General features: G+C 43.6%; 1 protein-coding gene across 1 annotated transcript in view; it reads left to right on the plus strand.

Annotated features, from left to right (window-relative positions):
• The window catches only part of LOC142825343 (maestro heat-like repeat-containing protein family member 2B), a 35,190-nt gene extending 15,741 nt beyond the window's left edge, over positions 1-19,449 (plus strand). Inside the window, exons 8-21 of the mRNA XM_075917300.1 lie at positions 565-657; positions 1,349-1,418; positions 1,533-1,646; positions 2,892-2,965; positions 3,684-3,806; positions 5,264-5,387; positions 6,632-6,741; positions 8,841-8,993; positions 10,221-10,375; positions 11,894-12,056; positions 12,500-12,696; positions 13,989-14,126; positions 14,335-14,446; positions 18,923-19,449. Coding sequence (XP_075773415.1) covers positions 565-657; positions 1,349-1,418; positions 1,533-1,646; positions 2,892-2,965; positions 3,684-3,806; positions 5,264-5,387; positions 6,632-6,741; positions 8,841-8,993; positions 10,221-10,375; positions 11,894-12,056; positions 12,500-12,696; positions 13,989-14,126; positions 14,335-14,446; positions 18,923-19,078 — 1,782 coding nt within the window. The 3' untranslated portion in view covers positions 19,079-19,449. The remainder of the gene's footprint in view (positions 1-564; positions 658-1,348; positions 1,419-1,532; positions 1,647-2,891; positions 2,966-3,683; positions 3,807-5,263; positions 5,388-6,631; positions 6,742-8,840; positions 8,994-10,220; positions 10,376-11,893; positions 12,057-12,499; positions 12,697-13,988; positions 14,127-14,334; positions 14,447-18,922) is intronic.
• Positions 19,450-19,837: the final 388 nt, after the last annotated feature.

Here is a 19,837-nt window from a genome sequence, read left to right on the forward strand (position 1 = left end):
AAGAGCCTCATTAAAGGGCTGCTGCACTGACCCTGACTATTAGGCAATGCTGCTCTAAGAACCAGGCCTGCTATGGTGGTTGGGGAGACTAGGTCACTTGGGCTGCCTTAGTTCTTTAACTCCTCCACAACCTGATACCATCCAAACAGGGTGGACCTACCCTGTGACAGGTGACTTACTTACAGTCTATAATATCTTCATGGGGAAATATATGTAATGACCTAGCAGAGAAAGGCATGATATGATCCAGTGGCTACAAGCTGAAACAGGATACATTCAGATGGGAAATAAGGTCTACCTTTTCAGTGGTGGGATATTAGCCATTCAAACCATTTACCAAGAGTCAAGGTGATCATTTTAAAATCAAGATTGGATTTTTTTCTGAAAGTTCTGCTTTAGGAATTATTTTGGCAATTTCTAAGGCCTGTGTCATACAGAAGGCCTGACTAGTTGATGACAATCATCCCTTTTGGCCTTGGAATCTATGAATTCCATGAACCTGCTTCAGTCATTGCATATTGCTCCTTTGTATGCCCACCTTCTAACTTTCACCCTCTGTTGTAGAGTCTGAGGCAGCTCTTGGAAGTCTCCGGTGAATATAAGATCCTTCTACCTGAAGGGAAATTTCAAGCCATCTGCAGTGCTCTGCACGACCAGGTGAGGGGAACTTGTTCTTGTATCACTTGAGCTTAAGCACAGCAGATCTGAAGCATATTAAGAATAAACATCTTTTGAATGCTAGTGAAGAGCCCGGAGACCTTCTCATGCCTTATTGGTTTCTGCTGGCTTAAGAATAAGCAGATAGTGGTCTCATTTTATTAGCTAAAATCCAGCTCAGTTTGTAAAGCAATTTTAGCATAAGCCAGTTCTTAGAGGGAGTTAGAGTTATATAGTAAAAACTGATCCCATCCAAATGGGGAGGACCTATCCTGTGACAGGGTGACTTAATTGCAGTCTATAATATCTATGTGGGGAAACATATGTAATAATCTAGCAGAGAAAGGCAGAACGTGAGCCAATAACTAGAAAATGAAGCTGGACAAATTCAGACTGCAAATAAGGCCTACATTTTTATGGTGGAATAATTAACCATTTGAACCAGTTACCAAGGGTCAAGTCTTGATTCAATTAGCTCTGCTGCTAAAAACACTTTGAAAGCATGAACTTCTGTTATCCAGTGTATCGGTCATTGTTTCTGATTCTTGTTGTGCAGTCAGTACCATTTATTTTGGGTTCAGAGCTCTATTTGGAAAGGTAGGAAGTGAGTGCTTAGAAATTAATTGAGCATCTTCTTTTCAGTTGCTTGTTCTGATTAGTTTTCCTTTGATCACTTCTCTTCTTCCCACAGATCTGTTCTCCAACTCAGCAGCTCATCATGGAAAATCAAATGGAGCTGTGCTATTGTATCCTACTGCTAGGTAGGGGAAGAGACTCCAAATTACACAGTAGTTTCCTTGTAACTTCCTTCTTTTGTAGGTGTGGTAAGAATGAGCTTTCAGTTGTTAGTGAGGATGTGATTTCTTCCTTTGCAGCCCGTTCTTCTCCTGATGACCTCATAGCATTTCTGCACTCGCAGCTGAAGATTGAGAATGAGACTGTTCGTGTGGCATCCCTGAATCTGCTCACAGCTATTATTGGTGCTGACTGTAAGTAACACAGGAGTAACTGTGACTGCTGCGATCATCGCCATCGTGCTGGGGGTTGAGTTGGGGACATCCAGAGCTAAAAGCATGAGCTGCTATAGGTTGATCTAAAGAACCAAGGCTTTGCAGGCATGGTAGGGCTATAACATACTCATGATCTCTGCAAATGGGGCACAGAGGATCTGTAACACAGGGGCGGATATAGGGCAGGGCGAGTGGGGTGGCCGCCCCGGGTCCCGCGCTTCAAAAAGCCCCGCGCACGCGCCGTGGTGCCACCGCGCATGAGCATGGCATCACTGTGCATGCGCCGTGGCAAAGGGGGGGCCCCGCGGAATTATGCTGCCCGGGGCCCCGCAAAACGGTCATCTGCCCCTGCTGCAACACATAGAGTCATATAGTCATAGATTATTAGAACTGGAAGGGACCTTGAGAGGTCATCAAGTCCAGTCCCCTGCCCTCATGGCAGGACCAAGCACTGTCTAGATCACCCCTGATAGGTGTCTATCCAATCTGCTCTTAAATATCTCCAGTGGTGGAGATTCCACAACTTCCCTGGGCAATTTTTCACAGTGTTTAACCAACCTAACAGTTGGGACGTGTTTCCTAATGTCCAACCTAAACCTCCCTTGCTGCAATTTAAGCCCATTGCTTCTTGTCCTATCATCAGAGGCCAAAGAGAACAATTTTTCTCCCTTCTCCTTGCGACACCCTTTTAGATGCATGCTCACCAGAGGGTTGGAAATTCACTAAAGGGACCCAGTGCTGCGCTACGTAACTCCCATGTGGTCACACAGAAATCAACAGGGTTAATTAAGTGCTGAATGTAGCCTAAAATATTTTCAAGGTACAAATACAAATGTAATCTTGTGGCGGATGCATGTTAATAATAATGAGATAAAAACAAAATAGTACTCCTGACTGAATAAGTATTAGACACTCTAGAATAGATTCCGAATTCTGCTATACTGGTGGTAAACACAGACTAACTTCACTAACCTCCATTTGTCTAACTCTCTTACAATATTTCCATCAGGATAGTATGATGGTGCTATTTACAGAAGTGGAAATACTTCAGACTTAGACTGGTGTAACTGAGATCAGAGTCTGGTCCTATATTTTCCCCGCTGATTCTGTATATGAGTGAAGCTTGGTAGTACTCTTAAATAGGGCACAGGACACATTCTAATGTGGAGCATGAGTGTTTGGAACAAAGATATACTATATTGCACACTTCTCCTTATCTTTCAGTGCCTGAGACAAGAGTTAGAAAGTTTCTGATTGTGAAGGCAGTGCAATCTGCTCTCAGTGATCAGAGTGCTAAGGTAAGATTGTGTGTGGAATAGTGGTATTGCTGTTAATATCTGGGAAGTATTTCACTCAGTGGAGAGTCTGGCAATGAGACACATTTTTAGGGTGAGATTATTAATAGGGTTTCAATTAATCACAGTTAACTAAAAATTAATGCGATTAAAAATTGAAATTTATTAAATATTTTTGTGGTTTTTTACATTTTCAAATATATTGATTTCAATTACAACACAATGACAAGTGTGTACTATGCACTTTATATTATTTTTATAACAAACATTTGCATTGTAAAAATGACAAAAGAAATAATATTTTTCAATTCATCTCATAGAAGTGATGTAGAGCAATCTCTTTAGCGTGAAAATGCAACTTACAAATGTAGATATTTTTTGTTAACTGTAACGAAACAATGTAAAACTTTAGAGTCTACAAGTCCATTCAGACCTACTTCTTGTTCAGCCAGACACTAAGACAAACAAGTTTGTTTACATTTATAGGAGAAAATGCTGCCTTTTTCCTAATTACAGTGTCACCTGAAAGTGAAAACTGGCATTTGCATGGTACTTCTGTAGCCAGTGTTGCAAGGAATTTACATAACAGATGTGTTAATCATTTGTACTTCAGCCACTATTCCAAAGAGATAAAAGCAAAAGCAAAAGGACTCTCATATCCTGTCTCATATTGCATGCAGAAGAGATAATAATAACTCGTGCATAATCTCTACCCTTGCAGGTGAGGATGGCAGCTCTCCATTTTGTCCTGAAGCTGCTCAGTTCAGGAAGTGTGGAGAATTGTGCAGCAGGGGATATGGTCGCCTATGTATTCAGAGAGTTCGATGTGTCCACCAGAAATCTGGTAAGGAGAGTTCTTAACCCTTAGGACTCAGTTCTGCCATTCTGGCATGCTGATTGTTCCCCTTGACTTCAGTGGGAGCTTTGGATGCTCAAGGATGCAGCTGGACTGAAGGATTAGAGCTAGAATCTGATCAGTGATATTCGTGTAAAGCCAGGGTAATGCCCCTGACTTCAGTGGCATTATTTTGGATTTACACAAGTGTAACAGAGACCAGAATCTGATTCTGGATATTTACATCTGACAGTGCGACCTACATTCCTTAGACCTCGGGCAAGTCAGTGAAAATTCTGACAACACAATCTTTCAGTGAAATGCTCTTGTATAAGGAAGCACATCTTTTTTATAAATAGACTCTTGATACAATTGCAGTGCCGCTTGTTAAGTTATTGTGGTCACACATAGGTTGGCTGTGTCAGTGTCATAGATGCATTCCTATACTCTCAGGCTGTTAAAGTTGAAGCAAAATGCAGGTCAATGTAGCACTTTAAAGACTAACAAGATGGTTTATTAGATGATGAGCTTTCGTGGGCCAGACCCACTTCCTGATCTGAGGAAGTGGGTCTGGCCCACGAAATCTCATCATCTAATAAACCATCTTAAAAAAAAATAAAAATAAATAAATCTTGTTAGTCTTTAAAGTGCTACATTGTCCTGCATTTGCTTCAGCTACCCCAGACTAACACAGCTACATTTCTATCGCTGTTAAAGTTGAATTTCTATTTCTATTTAATCAGATAAGAACATAAAACATGAATGGCCATTCTGGATCCCCCAGACAAATGGTTCATGTAGCCTGTCTTCTGACAGTGGTGGGTGTTATGTGCATCAGAGGGAACAAACAGAACAAGGCAATTGTTGAGTGATCTCTCCCTTGTTGTCCAGTCCCAGCCCCAGGCAGTCAGAGATATAGGGACACCCATATCATGCATCTCTGATCATCTTATATGGCTCTATCATACCCCCCTGTAAGCATCTCTTTTCTAAGATGAATGGTCCCAGTCCTTTTAACTTCTCCTTGTATGAGTTGTCCCATATCCCATATCATTTTTGTTGCTTTTCTCTGAACTTTTTCCAATTATAACCTAACTTTATTTAAGTTGGAGGACTACAATTGCTTGCAATATTCAAGGTGTGAGTGTACCATGGATTTGAAACAGTGGCATGATGATATTTATCATATTATTATTCATCCCTTTTCCTAGTGGTTCCTAACATACCATTAGCATTTTTAACTGCAGCTGCATGTTGAACAGATGTTTTTAGAGGACTATCCACAATGACTCTGAGATTTTTCTTGAGTGCTACAGCTAATTTAGACCCCATCAATTTGCATGTACAACAAGGATTATGTTTTCCAATGTGCCGTACCCAGGTACAGTAATGGAGTTCACAATAAAGAAGGCAAATAATGTCCAGTATAGCCGGAGAACTTTCATTCTTCATTCTTTTAAAATTAGCCTCAGGAAACTTTTCATCAGATTGGATCTCTGATTGGGCTGTTAGCACCATACACCTGTGATTCAGTTACGACATCGCGTCAGAGGGTGGTTGACTGTATCAACTGTCTTCTCAATATACAAGGTGAGGAGACCATGAGCAGGTGTAAGTAACTCTTCACTTTCTTTCATTGTTGTAATGACCATTTTTTCCATCTGTAATTCTTTCTGTCTTGTTAGCAACACTTATATAACAGAACGATTGGGGCCTTGTAAGTACATTGCTGGAAGAGAACTGCACAAATAATAAATAATCTGCAAATATTAGAGGGTGGACAAAATATAGCACACAGGCCAGATCTGCCCTTCTCCCCAGAATTTCTGTCTGGAGCGCTCAGCTGATTAGCAAGCATGCCAGCAGCATGTGTTCAGCTGCCCCTCTCCGACCTTGCTCCATCCTATCTGCTGCTAGTGGTGTGTGGAGGGGAGGTGAGCAGGGAGACGTGCAGAAGTCAGGGTGACCCCTTTGCCCTTGTCATCATCTCTGCAGAGCAGAGCTTGGGGAGAGGGACACATACAATAGTGCTGCTCCAGTCTGAAGTATGGTGAGTAACGGAGTGCCTATCTAAAGAGGCAGTGCACTGTTTCTAAGATTTCTCTGGCAGCCAGCATGTCCCTCTCTCTCTCTCTCTCTCTCTCTCTCTCACACACACACACACACACACACATTGTCTCACACACACTCTCTCCCCCGCCATATGCCCATATGCCCCCGCTCTGCAGAGTGGGGTGGGGAGAGGGAGATGACAGAGCAGGACAGCTTTCCCTTAAAGAGACTGAGAGCAGAGTGGCTACTGAAACCAGATATACAGAGAAAGATGCTCCACACAGAATACAGTGCCTGTTTAATCCTGTATGAATCACAATGAATCACATGCCATTACTGTTAACTTTCAGACATAGGGGCTACGTCTAGACTACATCCCTTTTTCGGAGGGATAAGGGATCTTTCGGAAAAGGCTTAATTTTCCACAAGATCAGCATCTAGACTGGCGCTTTTCTCCGGCAAAGCTCCGTGCCGAAAAAAGCTGCAGCCATTTTTATGCTAATGAAGCAGGGGAGATTTAAATCCCCGCTTCATTAGCAATTGCGATACGTCTAATTTACATCCCTTTTCCGAAAAAGGGATGTAGTCTAGACATAGCCTGACGGTAAAATTCTGACTCCGTTAAAGTCAACAAGAATTTCGTCATTGGCTTTAGTGGGGCCAAAATTTCACACACAGCTGGTAATAACATACCCCATAGATCCTCCTGTATGATTATCTATGGATCAGAGGTTCAGTTTTATTAAATGTTGCCATACTTTTTCTCCTTTTCTCTATCCTAGGTCAGTGCACTAACCTGGGGTCAGCAGAGGAGGAGCTGAGTTGTCTCCGTGAGGCACTAACAACTCCAGACCCTGAGGCTCTGTTTCAAGCATCTTCCAAAATGGCTAAGGTAACAAACACTAGGTGACTGTCCTAGTGGCTGTGCACCATTCATTTTCCCTTGTCCAGAGGACTGGAAAAGGGCAAATATAGTGCCCATCTATAAAAAGGGAAATAAGAACAACCCAGGAAACTACAGACCAGTTAGTTTAACTTCTGTGCCTGGGAAGATAATGGAACAAGTAATTAAGGAAATCGTCTGTAAACACTTGGAAAGTGGCAAGGTGATAGGGAACAGCCAGCCTGGATTTGTAAAGAACAAATCATGTCAAACCAATCTGATAGTTTTCTTTGATAGGATAACAAGTCTTGTGGATAAGGGAGAAGTGGTGGATGTGGTATACCTAGACTTTAGTAAGGCATTTGATACAGTCTCGCATGATATTCTTATCAATAAACTAGGTAAATACAACTTAGATGGGGCTACTATAAGGTGGGTGCATAACTGGCTGGATAACCATACTCAGAGAGTAGTTATTAATGGTTCACAATCCTGCTGGAAAGGCATAACAAGTGGGGTTCCACAGAGGTCTGTTTTGGGACCGGCTTTGTTCAATATCTTCATCAACGATTTAGATATTGATATAGAAAGTACGCTTATTAAGTTTGCAGATGATACCAAGCTGGGAGGGGTTGCGACTAATCTGCAGGATAGGGTCACTAATTCAAAATGACTTGGACAAATTGGAGAAATGGTCTGAGGTAAATAGGATGAAGTTTAAGACAAATGCCAAGTTCTCCACTTAGGAAGGAACAATCAGTTTCATACATACAAAATGGGAAGCGACTGTCTGGGAAGGAGTACGGCAGAAAGGGATCTAGGGGTTATAGTGGACCACAAGTTGAATATGAGTCAGCAGTGTGATGCCGTTGCAAAGAAAGCAAACATAATTCTGAGATGCATTAACAGGGGTGTTGTGAGCAAGACATGAGAAGTCATTCTTCCGCTCTACTCTGCGCTGGTTAGGCCTCAATTGGAGTATTGTGTTCAGTTCTGAGCACCGCATTTCAAGAAAGATGTGGAGAAATTGGAGAGGGTCCAGAGAAGAGCAACGAGAATGATGAAAGGTCTAGAGAACATGACCTATGAGGGAAGGCTGAAGGAATTAGGTTTGTTTAGTTTAGAAAAGAGAAGATCGAGGGGGAACATGATAGCAGTTTTCAGATATCTAAAAGGGTGCCATAAGGAGGAGGGAGAAAACTTGTTCATCTTGGCCTATGGGGATAGAACAAGAAGCAATGGGCTTAAACTGCAGCAAGGGAGATTTAGATTGGACATTAGGAAAAAGTTCCTAATTGTCAGGGTAGTCAAACACTGGAATAAATTGCCCAGGGAGGTTGTGGAATCTCCATTTCTGGAGATATTTAAGAGTAGGTTAGATAAATGTCTATCAGGGATGGTTTAGACAGTATTTGATCCTGCCATGAGGGCAGGGGATTGGACTCGATGAACTCTCAAGGTCCCTTCCAGTCCTAGTATTCTATGATTCTATGATTGTTTTATGCTTTTGTGATGTCTTTCCACACTTGGAGCGAGCTATGGGAGTGAGGCATTCATGGGTAATCAGTAACATGCTTTTCATAGGTATATGCTATGAATGCCATGTAAAAAACAAACAGATTCCAGACAGTTGCATGAACATGCCCATGCATGTGCGCGCGCACATCCATCCATCCATCCATCCATCCATCCAGGGGGAAAATATGTGAGCGGGACATCAAGCTGAGAAACCAGTCTTGGCACCTTGTGTGTTTACCTGAACCTATATTTGTGTGCATGCATCTCTTTGCATATTTTTATATTTTGTGAAAAGATGTCATGTACATAATAGAATATAAACTGGAAATTTACATCCTGTTTGTCCCATACAATGTTGTGCTAACTGTACAACCTAAGATCTAACCTGATATTATTAGTGTAGAATAGAGATGTGGTAGCTAGAAAGATTACAGAGAAAATTTTAATTGCAACTGCCTTGCCAGATATGAGCCCAATTAGCAATTTGCTGATGAATACATTATTTTCCTATACAGCTCTTAGGCCTCCTTTCTTAAAAGTACTGGAGCCGACTATCATTGCAATCTTTCCTGTTTTTGATCTGTCCACAGGTGGTTAGTAAGTACTTTCCCTCTGAACAAGCCACAGATTTTATTGAGGCCATACTGGATCGTATGCTGTCTGCTAGCCCCTCCTGTGCCACAGCAGCCGGTCTGTGGATGAAGATCATCCTGAAGGAGTGTGGAGGTGCCATGCTGGATGAGGTAAAATAGAAGCTGGAGAGGTTTTTCTGGCTAACCTGCAGGCTTTCAGGTCTTTGCCATCATTTGCAGTGAACACAAGTCTTGCTGTTTCTCCCCCTGGGATTGGAAGTTAATTCCATCTGTGTTCCTATCCTGAGTCAGGCAATGGGGGAATCAACAGCAGAAGACAGAGATAATCTAACGGTACATCTGCACTAGCTCGTTAGTTCGAGCTCGGTAGGGTAATGAGGGCAAGCGGAGTTGCAAATGAAGCCCGAGATTTAAATATCCCGGGCTTCATTTGCATGTTCCCTGGCGCCACCATTTTTAAATCCCCCTTACTCCAAACTCCGTGCCCGCGGCTACATGCGGCATGGACTAGGTAGTTCAAATTAAAGATCCTAATTCGAACTACCGTTACTCCTCATGGAATTAGGATCTTTAATTAGAACTACCTATTCCGTGCCGCGTGTAGCCGCGGGCACGGAGTTCGGATTAAGGAGGATTTTAAAATGGCAGCACCCGGGAACATGCAAATGAAGCCTGGGATATTTAAATCCTGGGCTTCATTTGCAACTCTGCTTGCCCTCATTACCCTACCTAGCTCGAACTAACGAGCTAGTGTAGCCGTACCCCAAGGGAAAAGGAAGATGCTTGATTAGTTGTCTATCTTGTTGTCACAGTTTCCAGCCATGAAAGGCTTGGAAAAATTAGACTCCGAGTAAAATGCAAAAAGAGAATATCCGGCCCCAAGAGACAAGCTAAGTGAACTACATCTTAGGGCCTCAGATAATGAGGGGTCTCTAAAAATACCCCCAAATTACTAGTTTTTACTTGCCTCTTTGCCTATGTACAGATAGATAGATAGATAGATAGATAGATAGATAGATAGATAGATAGATAGATAGATAGATAGATAGATAGATAGATAGATAGATTATTTCTATTTTCATTGTCCTTTCTGTTAGAATAATACATGTTTTTTTGGAAATGCAATGAGGCCTCTTTAACTTGACATAGCTTAGGGCCTCAGCATGTCTTAACCCGGTGTTGCAGCCAGGTATGGGCAGAGATATGTATAATTTTTGTGGGTTAAATCTATGCAGCCATGTCTAAATACTTGTTTTTTGAAGGAAGGATTTTCTACAAGAACAGCAAATTGCTAAACGACTAAATAAACGTTTTGGTTCTGCAGAATGAATGGAGAGAATGGAAAAGGGACATTTTTTCTGGTTTTATTCTGTCCAGGTGCCAGCTATCCTGAGTAGAATATACATTCACATGCCTACCATCAAGCAGGGTAGCTTGAGGCAGTTCCTGGTGGAGGCAGTGTCCATTCTAGGTCACCATCACCTAGAGGCAGTGATCTTCAGCCTCCTCCTCAAACGTCTGCCGATGGACAGGTATATAGTGCTCCTTACAGTGTTCATTTTGGTAACCATGGATCCCACGGCTTCACTGGAAGATGTAAGGCTTCATTTAAGCCACAGACAGTTTGAGATAATTCCTAAAGGTTAATAGCTTGGGTCTTTCTGCAGAAAGGTCCAAGACCATGTCAAGGTGGGTGCAGGGAGAAATTAAGTGTCATTCTGTTTCCATTAATTAATAGTTGCTTTGGCATCCTAAAGACTTCCCTTTACTGGCATCACTGGAGTGGACTTTTGCCTCTCCAGACCCCTGAACTAACATCACCCTGGAAATTGCCAGTGACTGTTCGTTTTCTGGTAGCATGAAAGCTTCAAATCCAAATTCCTGGCTGATTAGCAAGGATAGGGCACCAGGCTTTTGGTATCAGCAAGGGTATGGCTGCTGGAATGGAATTGTCATTCTTGGTACTTAAAGACAGGGTGGTAAGCATATCTATCATTTCATTCAAACATCCCTAGCTGAATTATCAGTCATCAGTGCAGGAATCTAAGAACATGAGAACGGCTGTAGTGGGTCAGACCAAACGTCCATCTAGCCCAGGATCCTGTCTTCAGACAGTGGCCAATGCCAGGTGCCCCATAGGGAGTGAACAGAACATGCCCATTCTGGCAAATAGAGGCCAGGGAATGCCATTTGTGAAGAGGTCATGGGCTAGCCACAAATATTTGTTCTCATAGTTGTACATCCAGTTAGTAGGAAGATCATTTTTCTTTCTTCAACTTGTCTCCCAGGCCGTAGATCTTTGGGCATCACATGCTCATGATTCCATATCTACTGAGAAGTAGGAAAACAGGAACTGTGATTAGAGCTCTGTGTCCTTTCCTTCTGAAGTCTAGCATTAATGGTTATGGTGCAGTAAGACTAGGGTTGTGTCTATACAGCACCCTAAACTTGAAATAAGATGCACAATATGCACTCTGCAAATTGCGTATCATATTTTGCATAGCCTATTTTGAAATGTGGCGCTTCTACACAGCACCAAATGTCGAAATAATGTGCTATTTCAAGCCATCCCTTATCCCTCATGCAACAAAGTTTATTGGGATGGCAAAATAGTGTGCCCATTATTTTGAAAAATATTTCAAAATAACGGGCTGCTTGTGTAAATGTGGGGTAGCTATTTCAGGATACCTCCAGGATCCCCAAATAGTCATGCACTGTAGAAATGTAACCTGAAATGTAATTTAACTTAGTTCTGTAACTAGAAACTCAATATGTAAAACATGAGGACCATATAAGGAGGACAGCACTCTGAACTTGCTCATCATAGGCAGGGCTTGACAAATAATACAATCTACTCACCCATGGCGTGTAGATTGTAACCTGGAAGAGCCAGGTTTGGGCGATCTGTGCATGCGCAGATCGCCGGACAGCGCGGTTGGTGAGCCCTGATCATAGTCAAGGAGAAAATTTGTTCTTTACTTGAATATGATGCATATAGTCAGAGCCACAAAAGTCTCCAGGGGTCACATATAACTTATGTTAAATTGCAGTGACACCACTGAGCTGTGGAGATCTCTGGGGACAGATCCCTTGCTCGCCCCTCAAGTCCTGAAGGTCCTAATAGAAAGAATAAAGACTCCAACAAGCCAAGAAGGAAGCACGACCTCAGAGACAGAAACTGACCTGCATTTAGCAGCTGCTGAACCTCTCACAGTAAGTTAGACGACAGACATGTATTTCTCTGCCTTGTGACACACATGCTGATGGAAAGCTAGATGAGTGGTATAATATTGTCATATGGGCACTTCTTTTCTGAAGTACTGTTTCCTGGATTCCAGCTGTGCTTTCTGTGGCACAACAGATGGCAGATTTAGAGTATGTGGCTGATTCACTTAATAATATCTGGCAATTAGAAAGTCTTTGAATCAGATTTCTTACAGTGCTTTGCAAATGTTTTGTGCAACTCATAACATGCCTTGATAGGTCGTACACATTTTTACAGATATGGGACGCTAAGGCACACATGGAGTGAATTGCTCTCGGTCATTCATCAAGTTAGTGACAGGAGTGGGAATTTAGTCCAGCAGGTATCAGAAGGGGAGAGAGTGTGATAGTGTTAGGAAGAGACCTCTTCTTTTACCATGCTCTCCTTTCAGGCAACATGTGCCATCTTTGAAGTGGTGTCAGCATTGCAGTTGAGCAAAACTGTGCAGGAGCTGTTCCCGGAGTTGTTCACTGTTCTTCTGCAGCAGATCAGCCAAACCCTAGGACAAAAGATGCCTTTGCCCAGGATGAGCAGCCGAAGGAGGTTATTTAGAAAAGGACAACAACTATGTGAGGGCAACCCTTGCAGGTAATTAGAAGAAAGGGAGCAAAACAAAGAGAATCCCAGTACATTTGTGTGACACTCCCCAGGAGTTCTCAGGGTTATGAGGCACCTTACCATCACCTGCTTTTAATATGAGAAAGTCTTGTTTGTGCTTGCTATAGGTCAGTTCCCTGAAACCACCAAGCTCTGGCAACACAAACACTACTATCTAGGCCTCCTCAGGCCTCAGTCTCTTTGTCCTCTCTTTCTGACTACAGCTTAGAGAATCTCTATCAACGGATTCTCCTCTAAGAGAAGTCTCCCTGCATCTCCCCACCAATCGGCTTTCCCCCATCTCTTAGTTTAAAAACTGCTCTACAGCCTTTTAAATGTTTAGTGCCAGTAGTCTGGTTCCACCCTGGTTTAGGTGGAGCCCATCCTTCCTGTATAGGCTCCCCCTCTCCCAAAAGTGTCCCCAGTTCTTGATAAATCCAAACCCCTCTTCCCTACACCATTGTCTCATCCACACATTGAGACTCTGAAGCTTTGCCTGCCTACCTGGTCCTGCGCGTGGAACTGGAAGCATTTCCAAGAATGCCACCATAGAGGTCCTGGATTTCAGTCTCTTTCCTAGCAACCTAAATTTGGCCTCCAGGACATCTCTCCTACCCTTCCCTATGTCATTGAGACCTACATGTACCACGACCACCGGCTCCTCCCCAGCACTACACATAAGTCTATCTAGATGCCTCTAGCATTTTGTCTCTTTTGCTCTCTGTTTCCCTCAAACACTCCTGTGGGTGTCCCTTTAGGCAGATTCCTTATTAATGGGATAATAGGTTTGTTGATTCTATAGCCCCACTCTAGCCAGGCAATCAGGTACATTTCTATCCAATTAGGCTTTCTCTGGGGAAGCTAATTAGTACTAGTAGTTACCAGAGTGCTGACCCCAAGTGCAAGCTCTCAGCACCCTGTCACATCTCGCTGGACATAGGGCCCCAAAATAACCATTAGTGATCACTAATCTCTCTGTGTCCCAGCTTTTGGGGTCTGGTTGTGTATTTTTTCCATATTACTGTACTGTGCTAGTGCCCATACACCTTGCAGATAGGAGAAAGTGACTGCAAAATGTTGTCCATAGCAACACTAGTAATATGAGATGTATGAGACTGAAATACCTCCTGGAATTAAGTCCTTCCAAAAAGAGTGGTCCTCAGGATACTGTCAATGGATGAACTGTCAATGAACAACAGACCTGACAAGTAACTGGGGTTTCCTGACTGCTTAGGCTGTGCCTTTCTATTGGTTACTACAGTTCTGTGCCTCTTTTCCCCCAGGCTTTCTATTGAAGCATTAGAGGCTGTGCTTCTCAAGGCTACGAATGAGAAACTGATAAGAACTCTCTGGATGCAGAAAACTTGGATGCTTCTTGAAAATCCGCAGACTCACCACGAGGGGGTGTGTTTGCTGGTGAGGTAAGAGATCTAGGAGACAGCACTTCATCCTCAGGGATCGGCAACAAATAGAGTGACTGACAGGGAACTTTCAGGTATAGCTTTGTGCGGGGTGCCCTGGGTGAGAAACACAGAGCTTCCATGCGTAGGTTTTAGAGTTGTATGGTCATAGCAGCTAAGCTTTTGAAGTGCACAGTCTGCCCCATAAGTGGTTCCTTTTGTCTTCCAGGGTTCTGCAAAGATCTGGAGTAATAACAGTGGAGATCATACAGAGCCTCCTTCCCTGGGTAAATTCCCCATCAGAAAACCAGCGAGTCACCAGCACAGCTTTCTTTGCTCAGGTATGAGCAGTTCCACCATTAGGCTGTTATCTGTTGTTTACCTTTCTCTGGGGAATTGTACAGTTCAGTTCACAGGAATTCATTTTAGATAGTAGAATGTGTCCTTTATAAGGAAATCTCATAAGGAACTTCATTACACCTTTCTTAATCATTTTCTCTTTGTTATTTTTGGGGCCTAAACTAGCCTAGCCTAGCTGCCTATTCTAGTTGCTGGTTAAGAGAGAGTGAGCAAGATATAGATAGGCTACGTCTACATTGGCAAGATTTTGCGCAAATAGGGTATGTCTACACTACAGCACTAATTCGAATTAACTTAATTCAAATTAGTTAATTTGAAATAAGCTAATTCGAATGAGTGCATTTAGACCTAAAAACTAATTCAAATTAGCATTTTGCTAATTCGAAATAGCATGTCCACATTGAGTGGACCCTGAACCGAAGTTAAGGCTGGCCAGAACCAGTGCCGTCAGGGCATCAGGTTAGGACTTAAGGTGTGGAGCTGCTTCCTCAGGCTAGCCGAGGGCTGTGCTTAAAAAGACCTGACCCCCATCCCGGACAGACAGTTCTCAGGATTCCCCGCTTGCATGTCTAACTCGATGGGGACATCAAAGCAGTCCTGTCTTGGAGTGCCCTGAATGCCCACACTCGGCACATTTCAGCACTCGACCATCAGCCCGGCTGCACTTGCCGCAGGCTGCCATCCGGGGGAGGTCAATCAGGGGGCTATCAGGATCCAGGAGGCCCTACAGGAAAGCTTCCACCCCGAGGAGCCCGCAGAGCCACCCCAGTCCTCCCCATCGGGGGCTCGTGCCCCATTCCTCCCTCACCTCCTTCCACTTACCCTTCCCAAGCCCCCTCTTCCTGATGTAAAAAATAAAGGACACGTGTTCAAAAAAAGAAACTCTCTTTATTTAACAAAACTGGGGGCGGGGGGGATTAACCTCTGGGGGACTGGGAAAAGGAGGTGGGAGAGGGGAAGAAAGAGGGTGGGAGAGGGGAGGTAGAAACCTGGGAGGAGGGAGCTGGAAGGGGGAAGCCAGGGGAAGAAGGAGGAGGGGAAGTATAAAACTATGGTACGCCATATCTTCAGAACTGTGTACAGATGTGGTCTTCTCACCTCAAAAAAGATATGGCCTTAGAAAGGGTTCAGAAAAGGGCAAGTACAATGATTAGGGGTTTGGAACAGGTCCCATATGAAGAGAGGCTAAAGAGACTGGGACTTTTCAGCTTAGAAAAGAGGAGACTGAGGGGGGATATGATAGAGGTCTATAAAATCATGAGTGGTGTGGAGAGGGTGCATAAAGAAAAGTTCTTCATTAGTTCCCATAATATAAGGACTAGAGGTCACCAAATGAAATGAATGGACATCAGGTTTAAAACTAATAAAAGAAAGTTCTTCTTCACACAAAGTTCTTCTTATAGTCAACCTGTGGAACTCCTTGCCACAGGAGGCTTTGAAGCCTAGAACTATAACAGAGTTTAAAGAGAAGTTAGATAAATTCATGGAGGTTGGGTCCGTGGAGTGCTATTAGCCAGGGGGTAGGAATGGTGTCCCTGGCCTCTGTTTGTGGAAGGCTGAAGATGGATGGCACGAGACAAATTGCTTGGTCATTGTCTTCGGTCCATCCCCTCTGGGGTACCTGGTGTTGGCCGCTGTTGGCAGACAGGCTACTGGACTAGATGGACCTTTGGTCTGACCCAGTACGGACATTCTTATGTTCTTATGTACTAAGCGCAGGGCTCAGGGTCGGGGGTCTCACTGGAACAACTTGATTTTCATGCAAACCTGCTCCTGGGTTTGGATGTGGCCTTTGGTGGCCAGGCTGGCAGCTATCCTGCCCTAGACGGCTGCATTCCTGTGCCTAGTGTGGAGGTCGTGGACGCTGGAGGCCTCCCCCCAAACCTCGATAATGTCCATGATCTCTGCACTAGACCAGGCGGGCGCCTGCCTCTTGTGGCCCTGGGCAGGCTCCTAGGAGCCGCCAGCCTGGTCCTGGGGAGAGGCGGAGGGCTGGGTGGCAGCGGGTGGCTGGCTCATGCCATGCCAGGTGCAGGGTCTGCTGGCTGGGTGCTGGCAGGCTTGCCAGTGGCACAGGCACTGTAGCCAGACCATGCCCCTTTAAGGGCTCTGGGGCTGGGAGAGGGGCAGAAAAGTTTCCCTGGTTTGGCCCAGAGTGGCCATCAGGGCAACCTGATTAGGGTTAGCCTCCAACTAGTTCGAATTAAGTGGCTACACAGCCCTTAATTTGAACTACTTAATTCGAACGAGGCGTTACTCCTCGTAGAATGAGGTTTACCTAGTTCGAATTAAGCGCTCCGCTAGTTCGATTTAAATTCGAACTAGCAGTTTGTATGTATAGCCGCTATTAAAGTTAATTCGAACTAATGGCTGTTAGTTCGAATTAACTTTGTAGTGTAGACATACCCATACTTTTAACGCAAGAGTTTTTGCATTAGAATATTTGCGCAAGAGAGCGTCTAGACTGGCATGTGCTGTTGTGCTAAGAGGCGCTTTTCTGCAAAATCATCCGTGCCAGTGTAGACGCTCTCTTGCGCAAGAAAGCTCCGATGGCCATTTTAGCCATTGGGCTTTCTTGCACAAGAAATTAATGTGGCCTGTCTACACTGGCCTCTTGCGCAAGAACAGTTGCACAGGAGGGCTTTTTCCTGAGCGGGAGCATCATAGTTTTTGCGCAAGAAGCACTGATTTTAGACATTAGAATGTCAGTGTTCTTGTGCAAGAACTCCCCGCCAGTGTAGACTGGCAGCTGCTTATGCGCAAAATCATGCCAATGTAGATGTAGCCATAGAATTTGCATTACTAGACCTTTTCTGACAATTCCTAGGGCTAATACTGACCAACAGCTCCTGATTTTGGTCTAGCTCAGCAAATCTTCTAAATGAATCTAGTGTCCTAATACTATAAAATAAGCAACATACAAATACATTAACATCTATCTTAGATTCTCATTAATGTAGAATAATAGATTCATAGAACATTAGAACTGGAAGGGATCTTGAGAGGTCTTCGAGTCCAATCCCCAGCCATCACGGCAGGACCAAGCACAGTCTAGATCATCCCTGACAGGTGTTTGTCTAACCTGCTCTTAAATATTTCTAGTGATGCAGATTCCACAATCTCCTGAGGCAATTTATTGCAGGGTTTAACCACCCTGACAGGCAGGACGTTTTTCCTGCTGTCCAACCTAAACTTCCCTTGATGTAATTTAAGCTCATTGCTTCTTATCCTATCCTTAGAGGCCAAGGAGAACAATTTTTCTCCATCTTCCTTAAAACATCCTTTTAGAAACTTGTATTATCTGAGTACTTCAAAATGATAATGTAGTATCTGAGTGCCTCAAAACTCTTTAAAAGTATGTATCCCTACAATACCCCTGTGAGGCAGGGAAACACTATTAGTCCCATTTTGCAAACAGGAAACTGATGCACAGAAGGCCCAAGTGACTTGCCCAACATCATCTAGGAAGTCTTTGAGGGTGCAGGAAATTGAACTGGAACCTCCTAAGTCCTAGGCTGCTAACTACTGGAGCATCCTCCCTCTCCACAGCCTTGCTATAACGTCTGTGTCATATTTCACATTTACGCTAAGTCGCTATTTTAGAGGCTCATCTGGTGGTTCTAGGAATCTGTTTGTGCCCCAAAATCTTTCTACACCCCACCTAGGAAAGGAGTCACAAACGTGGGTTTTCAAGGTCTGCCTAGAGAGGCCTCATGAAAGCTGCCAATCAGAGCCCAGCTGGCTCAGATATATGGAGCTACAGGGCTTTATTAGGTCAGTTCCTTTCAGGAAGTGGAGGGCCAAGAAAAGATGCTATTCTCTGGCCAAACCAATTCACAGGGGTTTATTTCAGGCAGCATTTTCTGAAGCTGAATTTGCAGAGAGAGAGTCCTTACGAGCCTTAAACATATAATTAGAGGGAGAAACTGAAAGTGGCCCCATAGGAAGAACCCAAGGAAAAAGTAGCAATAAACTGAAATGAAGCAATGACTCGCTGCTATTTCTAGGTTGGAACCAAGAGTAGTGGGCAGGCTCAGGTTCCCCAGTGGCATAAACCCGATGAAGGGGACAAGGCTTATGGAGAGGTTGAACAAAGAACAGACTATAAAGGGTCCAGAGTTGGGGCTGAAGACCCTAGTGAGGGCAACAGGACCTAAAAGGCATTTGTTTGGACTTTGGGACTTGGCCAGAGGGCTGAGCCATGGAAGACTCACTAAGATCGACTGGCAGGATGCACCTGGGCGAGAAAAGGATTGTGGTATCAAATGCAGTCACTGAGAGGCTTTCAAGGGATGAGCAATCACCCATTATAGTGCCTAAAAGGAAAAATCCATGTTTTTAACACAGTACTCATTCATATAGAATAATAAATTACAGTGTATTACGTGTCTCCTCAAATTATATTCGCTATCTTAATGAACATATTAGAGCTAATGGACATGTTGATTTTATTTCAGCTAATGACTGATCCCATACTCAGGGAGAAGAAGATCCTTAAGTCTATCTTACATAGCTTAGAAGAAAGGTCACGGGACAATAACAGCATTGTCCGTCAAATGGCTGTAAGAGGCCTAGGCAATTTAGTCTATGGGGCACCTGAGAAGGTAAGATAGAATACTGAATACAATGCAGCATAACTAGAGAAACTAAAGGAAACAATTGCTCAGGATTTACAGAGGCCATGCACAATGCACTAGGCCAATGTCTGCTCTCTCATACCCCTGTAACCTCTTTGCAGTCAATACACAGCAGGTTTGTTCTCTTGGTAAGCTGGGCATAAGGAAACAATATGTACTTAATATGATCATATGTAAATGTATACTCCTAGGAATGAAGAGTGTAGGCTTTATTTCCACGATGAGAGATTCTATTCCAGGAAACAGAGACACTAAAAAACTCAAATCATGATAGATAATCAGCTGAACGTAAGCACCCAGTACAAAGCTGTGACCAAAAGAGCTGAGGTGATCCTCGGAGGCATAGACAGAGGGATTCTGAATAAGAATAAAGAAGTTATTTTACCTCTGCTTATGGCACTGGTGTGAGAACTGCTAGAATACTGTCAGGATCATGCCTGCAATTCAAGAAGGATGTTGATAAATTGGAGAAGAGTCACAAGAATTTTCAAAGGGCTAGAAAATGTGCCTTTAGATTCAATGGGGGAGGGAGGGGGAATGAAGCTAAACTAATTCAGACTGCTAGTAAGGCATACATTTTAATGGTAATTTTAATCATTGGAACCATTTACCAAGGGTTGTGGTGGGGTCTCTATCAGTAGCAACTTTAAAAACAAGATGGGCTGTTTTTCTAAAAGAGGTGCTCTAGTCAAACAGACATTATTTTGGGGAGGTTCTGTGTTGTGAAGGAGGTCA

The sequence above is a fragment of the Pelodiscus sinensis genome, unplaced genomic scaffold, assembly GCF_049634645.1.
Source record: "Pelodiscus sinensis isolate JC-2024 unplaced genomic scaffold, ASM4963464v1 ctg49, whole genome shotgun sequence".
Classification (NCBI taxonomy): Eukaryota; Metazoa; Chordata; order Testudines; family Trionychidae; genus Pelodiscus; species Pelodiscus sinensis.